Source organism: Mus caroli, chromosome 7 (genome assembly GCF_900094665.2).
Source record: "Mus caroli chromosome 7, CAROLI_EIJ_v1.1, whole genome shotgun sequence".
Lineage (NCBI taxonomy): Eukaryota > Metazoa > Chordata > Mammalia > Rodentia > Muridae > Mus > Mus caroli.
The window spans coordinates 99,133,236-99,154,862 of record NC_034576.1 but is presented as its reverse complement, the minus strand read 5'-3'; the positions used below and the strand labels follow the sequence as shown (position 1 = coordinate 99,154,862).

General features: G+C 45.9%; 1 protein-coding gene across 3 annotated transcripts in view; it reads right to left on the bottom strand.

Moving 5' to 3' along the window:
* Tenm4 (teneurin transmembrane protein 4) overlaps positions 1 to 21,627 on the bottom strand; it is a 699,747-nt gene that overhangs the window by 460,884 nt on the left and 217,236 nt on the right. For all 3 annotated transcript variants that reach the window (XM_029479436.1, XM_029479435.1, XM_021166324.2), the window contains exon 3: positions 20,238 to 20,336. In XM_029479436.1, coding sequence (XP_029335296.1) covers positions 20,238 to 20,247 — 10 coding nt within the window. In that variant the 5' untranslated portion in view covers positions 20,248 to 20,336. The remainder of the gene's footprint in view (positions 1 to 20,237; positions 20,337 to 21,627) is intronic.

Below are 21,627 nucleotides of genomic sequence, written 5' to 3'. Positions count from 1 at the left end.
ACACACACACACACACACACACACACACACACTCAGAGAGAGAGAGAGAGAGAGAGAGAGAGAGAGAGAGAGAGAGAGAAAGAGAGAGATGTGGTGTATGTGTGATGTGTGTGTGGGAGAATGTTTGTGTGTATGTGTGTGGTCTGTATGTGTTTATGTGGTTTGTGTGTATGTGTGTGTGGTGTGTATATTGTGTGTGTATGTGGTGTGTGTGTGTGGTATGTGTTTGTAAGTGGTGCATTTGTGTTATGCATGTGTATGTATGGGGTGTTTTCTGGTTTGCTGGGAGGCACCTAAGCTTTCCAGGGTAAGCTGGTGAGTAGGTGAGAAGCCCCCAGCCTGTCCTTACATTTATGCACAGCTTTGCCTTCTAAAGGAACTGGTATTCCCAGCCTATTTCCTGGGCTTCCCAGTCAAGCAACAACATTCAGGGTAGGTAGCTGAGGACAGAAGTGCCATCCTGCCCCTGGAGCCTCTGTTCTAAGTGCCGGACAGATGGGCTGCTAGGAGACCATGTGGTAAAATGTGCTGAACTGGTGAGAGGAAGGAAGGTCTCTTGAGCAGCAACCTTGACTTAGAGCACCAGAAACACAGTGACTAGGAGGAGAGAGTGGCCTTGGAAGAGCCCTGACGGTAGGCAGGGTCCCACATTCCCCACAGTCACGGGAATAATGGGAGAGAGAACAGTGCTGGTAGCAAGGGGAGTGAGGAACATGACCTTAGGACCTGGAGAGGGCAGGTTCAAACACCACCTCAGACTCTTAGAAGCTCTGTGGCCTTGGGTTATATACTTAACCTCTCTGACCTCCATCTCTAAAGCAGAAATGATAATGAGGGCTTTGATGAAGATTAGATGAAACTAATTAGCTTGTGTAGAACCACTTGAATGAGCACATGGACCACAGCAAGAAGCACATAACCACATGATAGCAATCATGCCAGACATTGTCTTAGATCCCACATCTATAAACCAGGAGAAACAATATACCTGACCCTGCAGTACATGCATAGGAAGCAACAGTACACGTTCACCACTGTTGTTAACTACCATTAGGCACCGGGCATGCTGGGCAGGGCACGTGAGACTTCTTAGAGCAAAGAAGTCAACCGCCTAGAACAGACTAAAGCTTTCTCAGGGGAAGTGCACCTTGACTTTGCATCTGCATCTCAGGCTGACCAGGACATCCAAGCCAATGGCTGGAGAAGGGGCCCTCAGAGTAAAGAATCCATGAGTCTACCCAGCTCTGAACTCTGCTGATTGCTGTCTGTCACTAATAATTCCCGCAAGCATGTCTTTGAGGCTTCACACTTGAACAATAATCCCCTCTTGTTTTCCTGCAGTGGCAAGGGGGTAGATGATGAATCCAACCAGTTCTTATACTCTCAGGGCTAGCAGCCTACAAGGAAGATGCCACACAGGAAGGGGGAGTGGCCCTGGGGCCAGCTTCCCAGCTGCCCATGCTCTCATAGCACACAGAACAGTGGGAGCTGCATAGCACTAGGAACACAGAGAGCATGATGAGCAACTGAGGCTGGATCTGCAGGGTCTTCAGAAGCATCCTACAGTTCCCGTCCGCACTCCCGGGGTGCAGCTCAACGGCAGCCTCTAAAAATAGCCGTGGTTATTCAGGGAAATATTGTGATCTGTCTCTGGGGATGGCAGTGCAGGCCTCCTTCAAAAATAGAACCTCAATCAGGTGTGCTCCCTCACTCCTCTCTTTTACCGTCAGGCCAGAATCCTTTGGAGAGAGCCAGGGGCTGGGTAGTGATGGGGTGCTAGGTTATCATGAATGTCTGTCGAGGGAGGCAGGGCTTAGGGTTCTTACTCAGTTTCTCTCTCTATGAATCCTTTACTTTGCACTTAAAAAACAAATCCATTATTCATTATTTTAGGTAATATGGAAAACATCAAACGGTAATCCTTCATTCAGAAATAACAACTGACTATTCTTTCTCTCTGCCCTCAGCAGTGTACCATGCACACACAAGCGTTCACATGTGTTCGCATGCTGTCACACACTACACACATGTACATAGCATATGCATGCAAACCACATACACATATACCCCACACATATCATGTAGCACATGCACACATGACCACACACACACATATGCCATACACCATGTATACACATACTCTCCGTACATCTATTTACATAACTGAGACCTTGCTTCATGGCCCCACCCCCATTGAGATATCACATCAAAGGCACCTTCCTATATCATTCATACTCTTCTGCATCAGGACCTAAACTGAGCACGGTATAAAGATGAAGCCTATGAGTTTGCTCTGTAATGATCTTACTTTATGTCCTGGGGCTGTAGCCAGAGATGCTGAGCCTTAGTGTTCACACCTCTGAAGTGGGTCAGGAGTAGTGACCACCATCATAGGTTGTGACAAGGATAAAGTGCAGACACGTTCCTAATAACTGCTTGAGGATTGCTGACAAGAACACAATACAATGAATAATGTTGTATTCTATTAAACTATAACAGTGACTAACATTACCTTATTCCCTCTCATGGTAGACATTATGCTTATTTCTAAAATCTACCACAGGCTCCCTCTCCAGAAAATTCTAGAATTCGGAGAGCAGATGACAGCAGCCTCCCTGTGTGAAGTGGTAAATGGGGATTGGGAGGTCACAGGCTCTGGGTTTCACTTCTGGGATCTTCTTCAGAGTCCTGCCTTTTACCTCTACTGCCACATATCTGACATGAAGCTCTGGAACATGTCACTCCACTTGGTGATTCTGTAGACTCCCTCTGCGGTGTGGGCTACAGCCTCATTTCTAGCTTTCAGAGATGCCCAAACAAGGAGACCCTGTTTGATCCGGCTGAGTCCATCCTAATACTATTTCTTCTCTAAATCTGGTCTCTTCCCTATTTAAAACCTCTTACTGTGCTTAGAAGTGTTATGTTCTTGCCCTTGATGACAAAAAAAGGTGGCTCAGAGAGGTTAAATAACTCCTTTATAGTCACACAGCTATTTATCAATCTTGAATTATAGAATTGATACACTTTTCCTCTATATTCATGTGTAGAAGATCTTGCCCCTAGTAATTTCGACATGGCTGCATTTAGAAAATCATTAAAGAGGTCCCTGGGTTGAAGTGAAGGCAGATGTGTGCCTTTAATCCATGCTGACTGGTGTCCTAAAGAAGAGGTTATGACACAGACACCACACAGTTGGGAGACAAACAGGTGAGGACAGCACAAGAAGGTGATCCTCTGCAAAGAAAGGTAAAGGGCTCACAAGAATCCAAACTTGCCAACACTGTGATCACAGATATAACCTCCCACAACTCTGTGTGTGTGTGTGTGTGTGTGTGTGTGTGTGATCAGTTACTCTGTTCTGCTCTGAGGTATCATAAGACAGACGTTCTAGCTAACAAATATTAAAGCTTAAAAATAGAAACTAAACTCTTATCAGTGTATACGATCACAAAGTTATCTCACAGGTTTTGTTTTATATTGTAATGACCTTGTAAGGTGGAAAGAACAACGTCCCCTACTCCCCCCAAGAATAGAGAGCTGGTGACATGCATATAAAATCCTGAACCAAGAACTTGACAATAGTGCCAAAGGCCACTGCCATCATGCCCAAGCATTGTGACTTGCTGTGGAGTCTAAGCAGGTAAAATAAGCAAGGAGATAGGCTTCAAACTCCTTCCAGGGACAGCTGCCAAAGAGTAGAGGAGACACCTGGAAGAGAACGAGGTGTCACCATAGGTCTCTGGGGACCATGTGGTAGAGTATCCGTTTTCACTGTTACCCTCAAGGCTGCAATAGCCTCACATGGGAGTACTTTAGAAATGTCCTATCTCATCTTGGGAACACACTAGAAACGAACTATCTAGTGGTTCGTCTCCGAGTTACTGAAGCAGAAACTCTGGGGGTGTAGCATTGCTCACTCCCTGGGGGATACAAGTACACCATGCAATTTGAGAACCAGATGTCTGGACAAGACTGGATGGGCAGAATAGAAAGTGCAAGGTGACCCTTAAAGCCCTTGAGAGCCAGAGCCTCTGAGACTCAGGAGGACTCAAGAGAAAACGGTCATCTCTGCTTTCATCATCTCTCAGAGATGACACACTCTTAAGTTTCAAGGGTTGGAGTTTGGGGAACCTCCTGTGGTATAAGCTGACCACGTCCCACTGACCTCCTTGAATGAAACTGGGGGGAAGTTTCTTCAGACCCACATTACAGCCAGTGTCCAAATGTCCTGCAAGAATATGCTATGATTTTTAACCTCAAAGCTGGAAAGGGGCCTCAGAGATAGGCCACCAGAGCCAAACATATCTAGAAAGACAAAGTTCATCCAAGGTCATGTATCAGAGTGACGTAGGCCAGACCTCTTAGGCTTGTTCCTCATCACTGTGGGGCTCAGCTGCCACATAGATGCTTTTCAAGTTTCAGTTGATCTTTCGTGACAGAGTGTTTCAAAGTCAAGGTGGGGGCAGGAAAGGACAAAACTGTTGCTTCAGGGGTAGTCACAGCCTTTGAACTTTCTGCTTGTCACTAATAGTTTCTGTCCTTGCTGGGAGACTGTTTGGCCTGGGGCATTTCAGGGGACTCAGGTTCTGGTTGCCTTAATGCCCAGACTCATCAAGGAGAGACATGCCAGTAATCTGTCTTGGCAGAACACACTCAGTAGATAGGAATGATTATCCCTCACGTGGCTTTTGACCTAATTGAAAGCTGCAGAGGATCTGTAGGAGAGAGCTTTGGTTCTACCTGGCCCAGAAGAACTCAGCAATGTAGCACAGAGAACCCAACCTGGATGGTGGTGGTTAAGAAGTTTGGATTTGAGCACTTTGATATTCTATCACATGCACTCACACACCTACAAACTTGTGTATGCATGTGTCGGGGTTAGCATTTAACATTAGATGTCTTCATCAATTGCTCTTCACCTTGTGTTTCTTTTAGACAGGGCCGCTCACTGAACCGGGAACTTGCTGACTATGCTGGACAGCAAGGTCTGGATCTGCCTGTCTCCCTAGTGCCAGAGTTACAGATGCATACAGATGCATACACTGTGTCTGGCTTCTGTGTGTGTGTGCCAGAGATCTAAACTCAGGTCTTCAGTTGGGCAGAAGTGCTTTACCCACTGAGCGATCTCCAGCCTATGGCCTTGCATTGATAGCAATAATGCCGAGGCTGCTGATCTAGGAGTGACTTTGGGAGTCATAGGAAATAGCAACTTGCTGTGCTTTACTTATGAGATTCTGGTCATGGCTCCTCTGCAAGACTTATTGCCAGTCTAGCCTTGTCATTTGCATGTACTGTTGGGCCTTTAGACTGCCCTTTGCCATCTCTGAGTCTTGGGTTTCCTATTTGTAAGTTACCAGAGATGAGGGTCAAAGAAAGAGATAACTGGGCAAAGAGTTCTGAAAATTGCCAAGACTATCCAAATGCAAGGAGAGACAGAGTTTGTTGGATAGTTACCATGAATCAGAACGCTTATTAGATGATGGGGATACTGACCTGGATAAACAGACTCTGCCCTTAGAGCATCAAGGTGGACAGAGAAGATAGGTAAACGCTCAATGGCATAGTTGGTGTAGTAGCCAAGACTCACAGTAGCCTGTGATGGATAAGGGTGCGGCAAATGACCTACAACCCTCTGACCATCCTCAGAGCAAAGAGATGCCATTGTAGGATCTTAAGGGGGAGTGAACTGAATCGTGAATTACCAGGAAGAACAGGGCTTAGAAGCTATGAAACAGGAAGACAACACGGAAGCTGCTGCAGAGATGCAGGAGGGAGACAACAAGGATGTTGGGATTGATTTGAGAGCTGCAGGATAGAATTAATAGGTGAGGTGAATGATTAGACTGGAGGACAGGTAAAGATGCAATCAAATGGCACACAAGCTCCTGGGCCACCAACTAAGATGAGGAGAAGACATTGTGGACTAGAGAAGGAACTGGGAAGTGGAGATTATGCGGGGTCTGTTTGGGGTAAATGTGAGCCTGGCATGTTCACTTCTTAGCAGTCCCCTGCATACACTGTTCATGGAGCTGCCATGAGAACCTAGCACTGTCACATGGTTACTCTAGGCCTTCCCCACTGTGAAGGTCTCCCTTGTCTCCATTCTCCTGCCTCTTGTCACCAATGTTTCTCACCATGCCCTGGTATCATGATCTTTGCTGCTGCTCTCTGTCTCTTTGTCTCTGAGTCTGAGGCCAATCTGGTGTAGAGAGTGAGTTCCAAGACTGCTGGATGACAAAGGGAAACTCTGACTCAAAAATTGTGTGTGTGTGTATGTGTGTGTGTGTATGCTGAGATTATAGTGCTTAACTTTAATTATCAACATAATGGGACTTAAAAATCACCATGGAAAAACATCTCTGGGCAAGTTGGTAAGAGAGTTCTAAACAGGATTAATTGAGGAGGAAAGACCCACTCTGAATGTGGGGCACCATTCCGTGAAACTGAGTAAAAAGGAGAAAGTGAGGTGAGCAGCAGAATTCACAATTCTCTGCCTCTTGATTGCTATGGCAGCTGCCTCAAGCACCTACCATTATTTCTTCTTTGCTGCGAGGGACTGTACCCTTGAACTGAGAGCCAAAATAAATTAGCCCTTTCTTGCGATGCTTTTAGGCAGGTGTTTTGTCACAGTAACTAGAAAATAACTAACATATACATATACATCCAGCTATAATCCAGCTTATAAATTAGTTATAAATGCTCTTGTGGGAAGCAATTCATAGAGTCCCTTGTGCGTGTTCCTCAGTTTTTTTGGTGAAAATATCTTATGAAAGTATAAAATACTAACACAGCTGGTGGGTAGTCAAGGACTTTATTCACTCTTTCTTTTGGATTGTGCTCGTCTGTGGTATATTCTATAAAATCTTATCACCTGCACAGGGTAGGTAGGTATGTAGACTTTCACCATATTATTCATCCTAAAGAATGCCTAATTTAGCCGGGCGTGGTAGTGCACGCCTTTAACCCCAGCACTTGGGAGGCAGAGGCAAGCGGATTTCTGAGTTTGTGACCAGCCTGGTCTACAAAGTGAGTTCCAGGACAGCCAGAGCTATACAGATAAACCCTGTCTCGAAAAACCAAACCAAACCAAACCAAAACAAAACAAAACAAACAAAAAAAGAATGCCTAATTTACACAGAGGAAGGAGAAAGGGGATGTCAGAAGTGCTGGGCCAGGCCCTGAGCATCTGGTCTGGTATACAGGAAATTCAACCTGGGTACCAGAAGGTTTGAGGTTCTAGGCCTCACATAGGAGCACAGAAACCTCGTAATAAAATCTCCCATGGTCTTTGAGAAAGACCCAGAATGCAGCAAAGAGCTTCCTGAAAGTCTGGAATACAGAATGCCGATGGCAAAGGCGGGAAGCCTCTTCTAATGAGGTCAATGCTGTTTGGGACTTTCGTTGCCAGTGAGCAGATAATGAGGCCCAGATACTATCTGTTTCTGCCAGGTGCAGAGCAGCCAGGTGGAGCCCTGGCTTCCTGTGTACCTCCCACACTGCTCTGCTTGGGGCTTTAGCCTTCTTTGCCTAAATCCTTGCAAATATCTATTATGACTTTCATAGCCCTGGGAAGAACAGAAAGAGAAAAACAGAGGCATGCCACAAACATCCAGTGTGGGCTCTCCTACTCTCAAACATTTCCTTACCCACAAGAACTTCCAACATAGACATCCATAAATACCCTGTATCTGCCCAGAGAATAGGGACACATGCTGGAGTAGTGTGATGACTCCTGCTGTGGGACAGAGGCAAGAACAAGGGATTCTAAGATGTCAGGGCAGTCTACCTAGCAGGAGCTCACCTTCCAGTGGTCCAGAAAGATGGAGCAAGGTTTAGAGAATTCACAGTATCCAAGGACCGGAGCCCACTTCTTGTCTCTCAGACAAGATGTAGCATCAGAGAAGCCAAATAGCAACATGTCTCCTGACTGGGCAATGAACTCTTACCTGCTGCTCTGAGTTCACAGAGCTAGACAGGGACAGACCATAGCCTACATGTTCTCTCCAGTCTGAGATGTCACTGTGTGATGGAAAGAATGTGGCCTTTGCAGTGAGGTTCTGGGCCCCGTCTCCAGCTCTGCTAATTGTTACCTGAATAGACTTTTCTGTAAAGACTCCCCGTAACCTGGCCAGATCTAGAGGTGTCTCCAGCCCATGAAGCTCTTTCTGGAATATACACAGCACCACACCCCGTCCAAGATGCAGCGATCCCTACCCTGTAATGGCCCATCGTGAAGGTCAAGGAGAAAGCACACAGCCAACACTGTCTGCCTTCACTGTGCTCTGAAAAGCAGCAGGTTGTTTCCCCATTTCTAAGCTAGCTTGTTTCCAGTGTTTCCAGCCTTGCCCTTCCCCTGTGTGCTTCCTTGGCAGACATTGAGAGGGGTTGAGAGAGCAGGGACTGAGTGAGTGCGGGTACAGACTAGGGCTGAAGAGACAGGGAGAGCTGCAGCACGTCACCCAGCTCATGCTGGATCTGCTGGGCTTTTGTCCTGACGTGTTCTATACAGAGATCTAAGAAATGCTTAACCGCTGTTCCTTGCTATAGAAGACAGGCTTGTGAGGAAATAGCTGATGTCAGAAGCCCTACTACCTGGCTCTGGGGGACCCTGTGACATCCTTTCACTCTTTGGAACATGGGCCTGCATGCTATCTTCTATATGTCACTGACGTGGCAAAGGTGACTTGCCTGTCACACCTGACATACACACACCCAGACAGGAATAAGGGCTGGCAGCTGCGCTGGGGTGTCTCTGACAGGCCTGGAGGAGGAAGACAGCTATGCTCACTGCTAGAAGGGAAGCCTCCTCTGTCTCTTCTCTCCTTGGCTTCAGAATGGAATAAGCCTTCTGCCCTGCTCTGGGAAAGGTCCCAGGACAGCCAAGGGGACATAAGCTCAGGGGTAAAAGACACACAGAAGGGGGCACTTACACTGGCTTTCTAACCTGTTCACCGGAGGCAATGCCTAATCTCATATGCACTTCAGTTTACCTGCCTATAAAAGGGGTATTGTCAAGATAGAGTCAAACACTTCTTGTAAAACGGACTTTCTAGAATGAGATACAACCTGAAAACATACTGTTTTATATAGTATGGAGGAACTTGGAGTCCAGTAAAGCTTGATTGCAACAGGGGTGGTGGTGGTGATGATGATGATGGTGGTGGTGGTGGTGGTGGTGATGATAGATTGATGGATGAGTTACTTTGAGGGTGAAGAGAAAAAAATGCATCAAAATAACAAGTTATCCACAAATGACAATGCTGATTATATGTCATGGGAGGAGATAGCTGACTATTAACAGACATGTACCAAGGGTCCAGCCTATGCCAGGCATTATTCAGTAATTCTCACAGGCTTTCACTGGGCAGGAAAGATGCAGATCGGGAAGCAGGTTTTCAGGGTACAGGGGATGTTAACCTAATTTTTCTTCATCAACTCTGCCTGCTACCTTCAGTGCCTCCCACTTCAAGGTGCCCACCTCCAACTGTACCATGCCTGCCTGGGCGCCGGTTTGCATGATGTTTCAGAGACAAAGAGCTAAGGGCTTCAAATGAACTGAAAACCCAAGGAAAAAAATCCTTAGATACTTAGATCCACTCAAATCACTTGGATTCAATACCTTGAATATCCCAGATCATTCCACACGCCATCCCAGGTGATGCCAAGGGCTCTGGACAATGCATGTCTTTAAAGCAGCATGGAAAAGAGCTCTCAGGGATCTTCTCTCCCTGGCCCCCAGGACAGACTCATGGGAAAGCAGTATCTCTAACATACATCCATAACATTGGCCCTTCTCCTGGGCAAGCCGGTTGTGGGCTGAACAGAGGCATCTCTAATTTACCTCTACATGCTGGGGACTTTGCAGATGTGACTTTATGCTATCTGCACAAGCACATGGCGAAGAGAGGATTACACACACACACACACACACACAAACACACACAAACAAGCACACATACACCCCACACACATACCCCACACACAAAAACACCCATACACACACACACACACAAACACATACACACACACATACATACACACACACATACACACACAAACACACACACACCCCACAACACACCCCACTCACAAACACATACACACACGCACACATATACACACCCCCCACAAACACACACACACACGCACACACACGCACACACTTTGTAGATGAGGAAACAGAGGTGCATTGTGATGAATTTGCCCTGGATATATGCTTTCAACAGGGCTGAGCTTTTGAATGTAGGTGTGGCTGACTCCAATGCTGCTGCTCTTTCCAACACTACGCGAACTCAGTGCCTCTGTGTCTCTGCTCAGTGTTACTCTGCCAGCTTTACCAAGGAGCCTTTATAAACTTGTTTTTCTTGATCCCTCCCTGTCTCCTGTCCATTTCTTGTTTGTTTGTCTTAGCACCATAGTGCTGCATGTCTGTTTATATACTGTGGCCCTTGGGAAAACACAAACCATTATAATAACTAATATTTTTCACCCATAATTCCCAAGTAACTATTTAACCCCTTAGGAACAGTACAGCCCCTCTGAAAACACATAAATTAAAAATGGTGACTCTCAATGGCAGTTTCTGGGGTGGAAAACCAGTCCAAAACTTTAAAAGGGATTCAGAGGGGCCATTTCTTTGAGTAGTGTTTCCTTTGGAGGGACCAGCCATCTTTTCCTTTCTATCTTTTTTCATCTTCCCCATCCTCTGGGAAGCTCATCTGGTACCTCTACCTGAAGCTGTGTGGGTTCCCTTTTCACACAGCAATGCCAAATTGTGATCACATTCCATCTAAGTGGTTTTTTTTTTCTATGATGAGAAGGACCATAACTTACCCAATGGTACATTCTAGAACCTTGTATGGGCACAGCCCACATTCGGTGCTTAGAAAATGTTTGCAGAACAAATGAACTGAGTGATAATACCATTGACTGGCACTGTTGCCCTGCTTATGCAAGAACCATGTGGGCCGGATGGCTCACAGAAACAGAATGCAGGGATTCCTTAAGAATGTGGCCATTTTGCAGGTATTTTTTGCAAACAAGTTTCTGTTTGTAGACATCTGTAGGTGGTCAAGGTTCCAATGGGACTGAGCAAAAGCGCGATCAGAACGACAACAAATAATGCTGAAAGACAGAGATTTCTATGGCTCGGAAATGGCTCTATTCTCTCGACTTACAGAAGGAAAATTACACTATGTAGCTATTATGTAATGACCAGGGAAGCCTTACCTGATGAAGTCATACATTTATAGCAGGGAAGGCCAGCAATGAACACTTCAGGTTTCTACTTCCAGAAACACAGCTTCCTACTCACCCCAAGTAATTCTGGTACTTAATACACTATTTACCTTTAACTGTATAGCTAAGCTGGCGAGAAGTAGGAGATCCTCAGAGGCCATAAGAACATGAGGTACCATACATCCACAGAGGTTACACAGTGTGGGATGTGATGATGGGTCTGAAGGTATCTCGCCATCCATGGTGGTCTTGGGGCTTTGGGTTATAAGGCAACAACACAGAAAATAAAGCCCAGGTCCTCAGAAGGAGGGAAGACAGGCTGGGATTCTCAGCTAGAGCTAGGGCCGAAGACAACATCATTAACTCCAGTGTGTCAGGAATTAGAGCAGCCCAGAACCCCACACCGCGGTAGGACACAGCAAGGAAACATGGCCCTGCCAGACGTAAAGAGAAAGAACAAAAGATCCTCTAAGAATTTCCAAACAGAAAATGGCCCTTGAATGTATTAACTTGTAGGAAAAAACGAAACAAAACAAAACAAAAACCAAAATCCCCAAGTCCAAACTGTATCCTTAATTTGAAGTAGCCCCAAGGTGATTTCTTCTAGAACAAAGCCAAACCCTTTCTGCAGCAGTGAATTTTCAAACCATGCCTCCGAGAAGTTTCCAAATCATGAACTCTCTCATGAAAATCAAAGAGTATACAAGCAAAGGAGCCACCATCTGAAGAGTCAGGAGAAACAGCAACCAAAATGACCAGACCCACACTTGGTAAGTAGTAAGGCAGTCAGACACAGGCAATAAAATAATGGGTGTGATATGCTCACAGACTGCAAGGACTGGGAAAGTTCATACTAAGACCACACCATCAGAGAAGCAAGGCAGACTGAAACATGAGCTTCTCTAACTGGGGTTCTAAAACTGGGGGTCTAAGTGTGACCTGCAGTATCAGCATGGGCCTTGGTGAACCAGAAAGAAAAGACTTTTAATCCCAGCACTCAGAAAGCAGTGGCAGGTAGATCTCCGTGGGTTCAAGGCTACCCTGGTCTGTATACCACACTTTAGGACAGCCAGGGCTACATAGATATTCTGTCATAAACATCATCATCATCATCATTATCAACCTCCTCAAAATGACAACAACAACAACAACAGCAACAACAAGTTGTCTTAAAAATGCTGTGTGCTGTGTATAATGGGCAAATTATTGCCGGTCTCTAAGCCTGGCACTCCCAAGCTAAGATAGAAGGGGGTTCTACCTCATCTTCTAAGTCTGATTCTCTAAGTAAGCATTCTATCACACTGAGAAGCATCTTCGGCTTTTCTTTTTTGTGCCACCCCATGACTAGAAGCATCTTACATGAATTTCGGTCCCTATAATTATCGAGCAAAGTCTGAACTTCACATATCCATGTTACATATTAGGGAACAAAACCACAGAGCTCTAATAACTTTCGCAGAGTCCAGAGTTGACAGTCCAGACTGGCCTCCATCGGGGTCATCTGAAAGTCTTCTCTCTCTGTCACATGGCTCATGGCTTCCAACTATGCTCGATGCTCAACACTCTGGGATCCTCTGACCTATTAGGTGTGGAGGGCAACTCACTGGCTAGAATGGGCTACAAGTAGCAACCAGAATAATCACTCCAGGGCAAAGAAAACTACAAAATTAATTACCAACCACCAAGATTACTAAGTACGTCCTATAGGCAATGCCTTTGCTTATTTGCTGATTTGGCTAAGAGCCTCTTATGACAGAGCAGCAAACAGTGACAGATTGCTGGGGCTTATCCTCTAAACAGTCACTCTCAGAAAATTATCCATTCTGAAAGCACTTCTCTTGGCCCTGGTTTTCTCATATGACAAATGGGTGATGAGTGTTTAATATCATGGGCTCTTTATCGGGGTTAAATGGGTTCACGCAAGTCAGGCACAGAGTGGGCACTCCACAAATGGTAGTTCTAGTTCTAGTTGTCCTGGTTGCTTTCCCCCACACATTGGGAAGAGGTGGGGCTTTGTGGTGGATGACCTTGGGCCAATTCTAGCTTCCCCCATGTCCCAGCTATGTGACTTTAAGCCATTGACCCTCTCTAAGGCTCCCTGCTCCATCTGTGAATCAGAAATAACAATGCTTACCTCTCCCAGTAGTTGTGAGGGTGAAATGGACTGTGAAATGCTCAGCTCACTGGCTGACATCTTATAGGCCCTCAACAAATGTCTCTTCTCACCCCTGGAGTGTTTTCTGCACACACGGATTTTCCACTATAGTTACAGTGCCTAAGGAACAGGATTCTGAGCCTCTGGTTGACTTGTTCTTTTCTATCAGGGGAACTTTCAGAAAGGCAATGAGAGGAGAAAGATAGCTAAACATATTTCTTTCATAGTAGGTAAGTCAAGGCAATACAACCAGAGGGCTAAAGCCTTGGAAATGGGTAGTTAGATCCTGCTTCAGTTGCTTTGGTCAAATTGGGCAGGGAAGTATGTGGTTGAAGGTGCAATTAGCAACAAGCCTTATGATTTGGCGATTGAATCTACCAAGGATAATGACACCAATCTTCCAGTTGGAAGTGAATTAGGCATTCAGCTTGCAAGTGGCTAAATGTCTCTGTGATTTCTTTGAATTCACACACACAGACACAGACACAGACACACACACACACACACAGACACACACACACACACTCACTCACTTACTCACACACATGCATACATACACAGGAGGAAAAGGAAGTAGGAGAAAAGAAGGAAAGGAGAGAGGGAGAGAACACACTCACACACACACACATGCACACACACACAGGAGGAAAAGGAAGTAGGAGAAAAGAAGGAAAGGAGAGAGGGAGAGAACACACACACACACACACACACACACCTCCCACTGTGCAATAAGGTAAATAAGGTTAACATGAAAGATGATATGAAAAGGTTGGGAACCTAGGCAACCACATCTGCAGTACTGGCTGGACTCAAGGCATCTAATCTTAACCCTGACATGCCTTAAGAATAGAAAGATTTCTAAACAAGGTTTTGACAACAGAAGAGGTTCCTTTACAAGGGATGTCTGGTCAATCAGAACTGTGGACTTCAGGCTCAGTCAGGGGCAATATTTGGCTTTCTACTCAGATTAATTATTCTCTCTTTCTCCCTAAGCCTAAACATGTATTTTGTTCACCTGAGAACATTAATTAAAGGCTATTTGCTGGAAGGTGATGGAGGCATTGAAGGTAGTGGACGTCCTAAGTCTCCACTGAATATGGAGGTATAGACTCAATACAGGATACACAGCCAGGGCAGAGACAGCGCCTGAAAAGAAAGCCTGAAACCTACGTGAGGTTAGCATGACCACTATTGAATCTTGGAGGACCCCACCTCAGAGTGACAGCCTGGCTCTCTGTGAGACCAGACTCACCATTTCCTCCCAGTGTCATTGCTAGAGGACAAAGCAAATAGCAATGACTTCATCATGTCACACTTATGCCTTCCTGAGCAAGATTTTTTCTCTGAGTCACAGCTTAAAAATAGGGAAAGGCCTATGTCATAAACACACAGATATATAGGCTTTTGTACTAGAGGTAAAACTTGCATCTTGTCTACCACAGATGTGACCCACAGTAAGAGTTCATTAAATGTGTGTTCATCCTTGCTGGCTGACGTCACTGGCACTACATGCGGCTGTACATTCTTAGCTTCCTGAAGCTTATTTGTTTTGTTGTTTATACAAGAAGTCAAGGGTCTAATTTAGGATTATTTTTCCAAACTAACCTTACATCCCAGTTTCTTTCACTTCCCTGGTTGCCATGACAAAGCAGAATGGACGTCTCTGATATCATCTAGCCAATTGATTGAATATAGCAGAATCCCTAGTACCTCTAATTGATAGTGATTTGGGTTTGCATCTTAACGGTGGTCATATTCACTGAAAGGAAGCAATGCAAACGTAGAGATTGGCTGCTGTCTTTAGAATCTGCCATAGTGGACTCGAAAAGTTGGAAAAATAAACATTTTTGGTGTTTCTGTCCATCTTTCCAATGATTAAAATGTATGCTTGGAAAGATATGCTTGTGTTGTGTGTATGTGGGTGTTTGTGGGGGTATATATGTGTAGTATATGTGCCCGTGGTGCTTATGTGCCACTGTATGGCTTTCAAAACATAGGTGCGCGGATCCCTGATGGTCCCCAGACCTCTTCGGTTGCCTATGAGATCAAACTATTTCCAAAAATGCTCTAGCCTCATTTTCCCTCCCACTCCCACATGAATGCGCGTGAAGCCTGCAGACTGAAAACAGAGCAAGGACATGTTTGGATGAGCCAACCAGTAAAGAAATCTGCCATGCTATAAAGTGACGCTTTCCTATCCAGTTCTAGTCTTCTATTCTCCAACTCCCCAGGGTGGGGGGCAGGGGGAGTCAGTTTTTATAGAAACTGTGCTCTTGATGCTGACATTACAGCTTGGTATTTCATGTTAAAGAAGTTATGCATACCAGTTTAATGTTTTAAATTGTTAATTTACTAATATGACAAATAAACAAACAGCATCTCAACGCGTACAATTGGCTTAAACAAAAACCCCTCTGTGGACTTTGGGAACATTGAATAAAACAGGTCCTGAGATTAGGAAGCTTGCCTCTTGAGGATGGGACGTGGCCAACCCCTTCTTCCTTACCCTCCAGGTGGTTTCCTCACCTTCCTGTGAAAGCCTTTAGTGGCACAGCAGCCTTCCCCTCCCCCCAAATGTATCTGGTTCCCCAGGCTTAAGGAGGTAGGAGATGGAAGCTTTGGTACAAGAGAGGCTGGGCAGCATAAGCAACTCTGTGCCTCTGATTCCAGTTCCCCTGGTGGCTACAGAGACCACCCTGCAGAACTTTTTAAAGAGTTTAATGAGATCCGCAGAGAGCACAGCCTGGGCTACCCCTGGTGTGAAGTAGTGAAGACCCGTAACTGAACGAGTGAACAGCGGATCTGAAAAGGCCCTAACTCTACCGCTGAGTGTCTCATTCCCAAAGCTCATTAGGTTCAAGGTCTAAGCTATCTGTCACATGGTCATTGCCATCCTCAAGACACCAGCTTGCAGCCCCTCTCCTACACATCCCTTTCTGGTCTTTCTTCCCCTTCTCTTTGTCCTAATGTTCTGCCTTTATTAAATGCTTTTGTCTTGATTATTGGATTAATTGACTTTAAACTGTGAATCCACTCAAACTCTTTTTGGAGTGGGAAGGCTTGAATGAGTCAGTCCATCAATTTACAGGTCTCTAATTTAAAGATTGCAAAGTGACACCCCTAGGGATCAAGAGCTTGAGCTGGGTCACACTGCATGCACTGTCCAAGATGGGTCTGTATGAAACTGATCCTGGCTGTTTACAACCTTGGCTCCCCTCAGTCCCAGACAGATCCTTTTAAGTCCTGTCTCCCTCCTCCATGCAGTTTGCAACACCTCCAGATTTAGTTTCGCTCTGAATTTCATTAGTGTCCCATTTGCCTCCTCTTCCTGAGCTCTGAGACAGGTGGTAAGCAGGAGGGGACCTAGCTGATAGCCAGGGGCTCCCCAGTGCTTGACTCCAGGCAAAGAGAACTTGAAGAGGAGAAACCAAGAGGCTCTGGGCTGAAGCTGCAGAGAAAGTTCCTCTCTGCCCTGATGAGGCCAACAAGCAGTAACCAGGTCCTCCCAGTATGGCAGGCTCAAAGTCCAGGACCTGAGGATGGATGGGACAATACTTATGTGATGTTCAGCCTCTTGGACTGGCAGAGAGAAGGATGGAGGAGAGAAGAAGGGGGTATCCTGGCTTGAGACCTCAGAATTGGTCAAATACTGTTGGGACTGTCCTGTTGGGAAGTGAGCAACTGTGGAAACTGTTGACCAATCACTTGTTCGTTCATTCATTCACTCACTCTGTCTTTACTGCATCATTCATTCATTCATTCACTCATTGTCTTTGCTGCATCATTCACTCACTCACTTACTCATTCATTCATTCACTATGTGTACCTTTACTGAACCATTCACTTATTCATCCATTAGTTCACTCACTGTCTTCACTGCACCATTCACTCATTCATTCATTCACTCACCCTATCTTTACAGCATCATTTCACTCACTCATTCATTCATTCCCTCACTGTCTTTACTGACCACTCACCCATTCATTTATTCATCCACTCATTCTGTCTTCACTACACTATTCACTCATTCATTCATTTGTTCATTCAGTCATTCTCTCTTTATAGCACCATTCACTCATTCATTTATTCACTTACTCTGTCCTTACTGCATCATTCATTCATTCATTCATTCACTCTGTCTTTATTGCATCCTTCTTTGCATGAAGGCATTTCAAAAACTATAAAGAAGGAAGTACCTGCTCTCCTGGAGATTAGATGCTAATTGGGAGACATCTGAAAATAAACTTAACTTGCAGAAAGTAATGTACTAGGTGGAGATAAATGTTTCCCTAGAAGAAAGAATTGTCCTGGGAGGAGTGGTCTTTCCCTTAGGTGATAGGGTAGGGAAGGCTTTGCCCTTCTACATCCCTCATCAACTCCCTGGCTTTACAGCCATCAAGGCAGCTAGTGTGCTTCAGCTAAAGGCGTCTCACCCTCATGGGCCAGCTCACAAGTACAATGCCTTTCACTTCTTTTTGTTCCCTGGGCCAGATGTGTTTTCTCAAGGTTAGGTGAAGGCCCATGTTCAGTGCTCCAAAGCAGGAGCATTCTGTGCTTCAGGGAAACTGGAAGAAGTGAGTGGCATGGGAGCCTGGAGCCTAGAGATGGACCTGGGTCCAAATAGAACCCAAGGTGGAAGGAGGGTCTGTAGAGAGGTTTTTGTTGGTGGTGTTTTGGTTTTGTTGTTGTTGTTGTTGTTTCTTTTTCTTTTTGATCTGCATGAGGTAGACAGTCACAAGAGGTTTTGTCAGGCAAGTGATAGGAGCTGAGAGTGCTGTGACAGGACCCTCTGTGCTGAACACAAAAAGGAAAGAAGTCTACCAGAGGTAATCACAGGCATGAGGGAAGGGCAAAAGTGATTTGACAATGTAAATACAGCATAGAGTGCAGGGCTGGGGTGGTGGATGACGGAGCTGGAAAGGCCAGGGGGAGTGTTCCTGGACCAAGCTCACGGATATCAAGGTTTATGTGTGACCCCCTGCTGCCAGATACAGAGCTTTCGACCAAATATTTTTGAACAATGTCTTCCTTCCTTCCCTTCATCTAGATGAGCTCAACAAGCCTTGTTCCAGGCCCAACTCTGTGGGTGGCATCATAATGTGGATGAGCAATTCAGTCTCCCTCTGTCAGACCTAAGTCAGTGTCTGCATGGTGCAACATGCTATCTTGGGCATATGGAGGAAGCAGGGAAGGAAAGACCTAACTGGAGAAGACTTCTAGGAAGACCGAGGGACCGCACTTCTAGAGTTTAGGTGGAGTCAGAGAGATTCAGCTCCTGTTATACTGGAACTCAAGTCATTATTGATGGGGATAAGGAGTTGATGTGTCTCCTCTTACCTGCGCGGGACACTCAGTTTACTTATCTTAAAAATGGGGCCATGAAAACTGGCTCCTGGGTAAGGTGAGTTACGTGAGATGTGTGAATCAGGATTCTATACATGTGGTCTCATTTTCACTGTCCTTCTAGGCAAAAGTTAAAACTTTCAGAGCCTCCTAAAGAACCTTCTATCAAGGCAGAGGACTTGCTATCCCGTGCAGTTACATACGCTTCAGCCACCTCCAGTTTAGTCATTCCCTGGGCCATGGTGACTACTCCATATGTCTTTGTTGAATGGCGACATGAATGTTTCATGCAAAGGTTATGCAACATCCAAACACCAGCAGTTTGTTTTTGGGAGCCCCATGGCAGTACAGCAAATGCCTCTGAGTCTCCCAGTTGCTGGTCTGTGAGATGGAAGTAGTTATCTAATCCAGCCAGTATGATTAGGATTCATTCATTATCTGCTTCCCATAAACCACAGAACCCTAGATGTCAGGAAGCGACTGTGATCTAGGAGGCTGGGTGTGTCACTTCTGACCTGAGTACTTAATAGGCAACACCTTCCAGCTCTAAGTACTGCAGCGGTTACCAAGGTAGCCATTTGTTCCAGGAGGTGTGCAGGGATCTCTATCAGATGACATAAGCCTTTATTGTGAGTAAAAACTCGGTCTGTTTATCTGCTGGGATTCTGGACTTGATTCATGACTCCAGCAGTACGGAATCCAATAGAGCCCATATGTCACCTTATGGGACTGCTTGAAGAATAAGAATCAGAACTTGATACAAGTGCCATGCAGTATATCTCTAATGAAGAGCTTACTCCCCTCCTGCCTCTGCAGTCTCCTTCATTGGGCTCTGCCTCCATGTTTGATGCTGTCCTACTCTGGGCCATGCTCCTCCAGCTTGAAACATCTTGGCACTTTCTCTACTCAGCCCTGCCTTATCCTAACTTGGCTGCATTTCCTACCCACTTCATATTGTGAAGTTGCACGGCAGTATGAAGAAAGCCTTCCAGGGAGCCTTCTTGGACCCCTTCTGACAGTCTCCCACTACTGCTCTCTTTCCAGGCTCAACTATGACTCTGGCATCGCCACTAGCTCCAGGACATACACCCTGGTCTCCTGGATGCAAGAGCAAGCTCTGATCTACCACACCCGTTGTTGTCCTGGACAGGCCTGGATAGTACCTACTTGCTGCTAGCACCACCGTCATTCCTGTTGGATGCCCAACCCCACCTACCCCTCCCTCTTCATCAGGCTTGCAATGTGTGACACATGAGGAAGGGGCCAGGCACTTCAGCCTAACAACGATTCTACCATCTGTTCCCCAGATAAATGCAGTAGATGCTACATCTCTTAGCAGCCTCCCTTGTCCTCTTATTAAGTTCACTGCCACGGTCACTTGATCTCCTGCACTTCCTACACACCCTGAGAAGTATACGCATTTCCAGATCCTAGACTGTGTTTCTCACTAGGCCCCAGGCTTACAGCTGATGATGGAACATTGGAGGTGACAGGGACTGACCTGGCTCCATGCCAGCGCTCTGGGAAGAGTTGGTGTCCACGGGCCCTGCAGCCCCCTCTCCAAGGCCATGGGATCCCAGAGAACAGGGTGGTATGCGTTCTGTTGAGGAAGAGAAGAAGAGGGATTAAGCATGATTGGTCCCTAATACTTTCTCTCAGACTTGTCCCCAGAACCCCTTTGCAAATGTACTTTAGTTGGGAGGTGGTGTTTGATCCTGGTCCCATGGCCATGAAGTGAAGCAAGTTGGGGTTCTAACCCTGAAGACCTTGAATAAACATGTCATCCCCATTGCTTCCTGTGGCTCGAGAGAGAGCCTTGTCCTATGCTGCATTTATCTTGCTATGAGTATCATCACCTTGTCTTACAGTCATTACCTGCAGGTATGTTTTCTTGTAGACCCAAGCTCTCCAGGGCAGAGGCTATATTGCTGGTCTCTGCAACACATGTGCCCAGCGTAAGGCTTGAAACACAAGAGCAACTGTTTGATAGACAGAGAGGATCCTGTGCTCTGTGATGAGCTGGAAGGCACACAGTGTGGAGCTGAAGCCCAAAGGCACTAGTCTTGTGACAGTATCAGTGGCCTGCTGGGAAAATAAGTGAAGCACTTTGGCTCTTGGAGCCTCAGCACTTGGCTTAGGAAATGGACCTACTTCTGTGGGATGTACCATGTAGACTACAGAGTCACTTGGGCCTGGGTTCTCCCATGAAGAACTCTGATCTGGCCCTCTGTAAAATCACATTCCCTTTCTCAGCCTCAGTTAGATCATTGACCTCATGTGGTGAATAAGGAAGCTGGGAGTGGGCCTACCTCTCCTTTTCTTAGGCTGCTGGGAAGATGGCAGACATTCAGATGGTGTGTGCTTACCAAAAGCAGCCTACAATTATTCAAAATAAGAAGTGTGTTTTGCTGGGAGAAACCAGCAATGAAAACCTCCCTCAGTACTACAAAACGTTGGTCTAGGCTTCAAGACGCCCAAAGAGGCCATGGAGGGTACCTCCCTAGACAAGAAATACCCTTTCACTGGTAATGTCTCCATCTGAGGTCAGATCCTGTCTGGTGTTATGACAAAGATGAAGATGCAGAGGACCATTGTCATCTGCTGGGACTATCTCCATTATATTTGAAGATACAATTATTTTGAGAAGTGTCACAAGAACATGTCTGTGCACCTGTCTCCGTTTCATGGATGTACAGATTGGAGACATTGTCACTGTTAGAGAGTGCTCTAAGGGGACTCTGGCCAGCACCCTAGACCAAATAAAGTTATTTTCGAATGTGAGGGAGAGAGGGGGGGGGAGAGAGAGAGAGAGAGAGAGAGAGAGAGAGAGAGAGAGAGAGAGAGAGAGAGAGAGGAAGGAAGGAAGGAAGGAAGGAAGGAAGGAAGGAAGG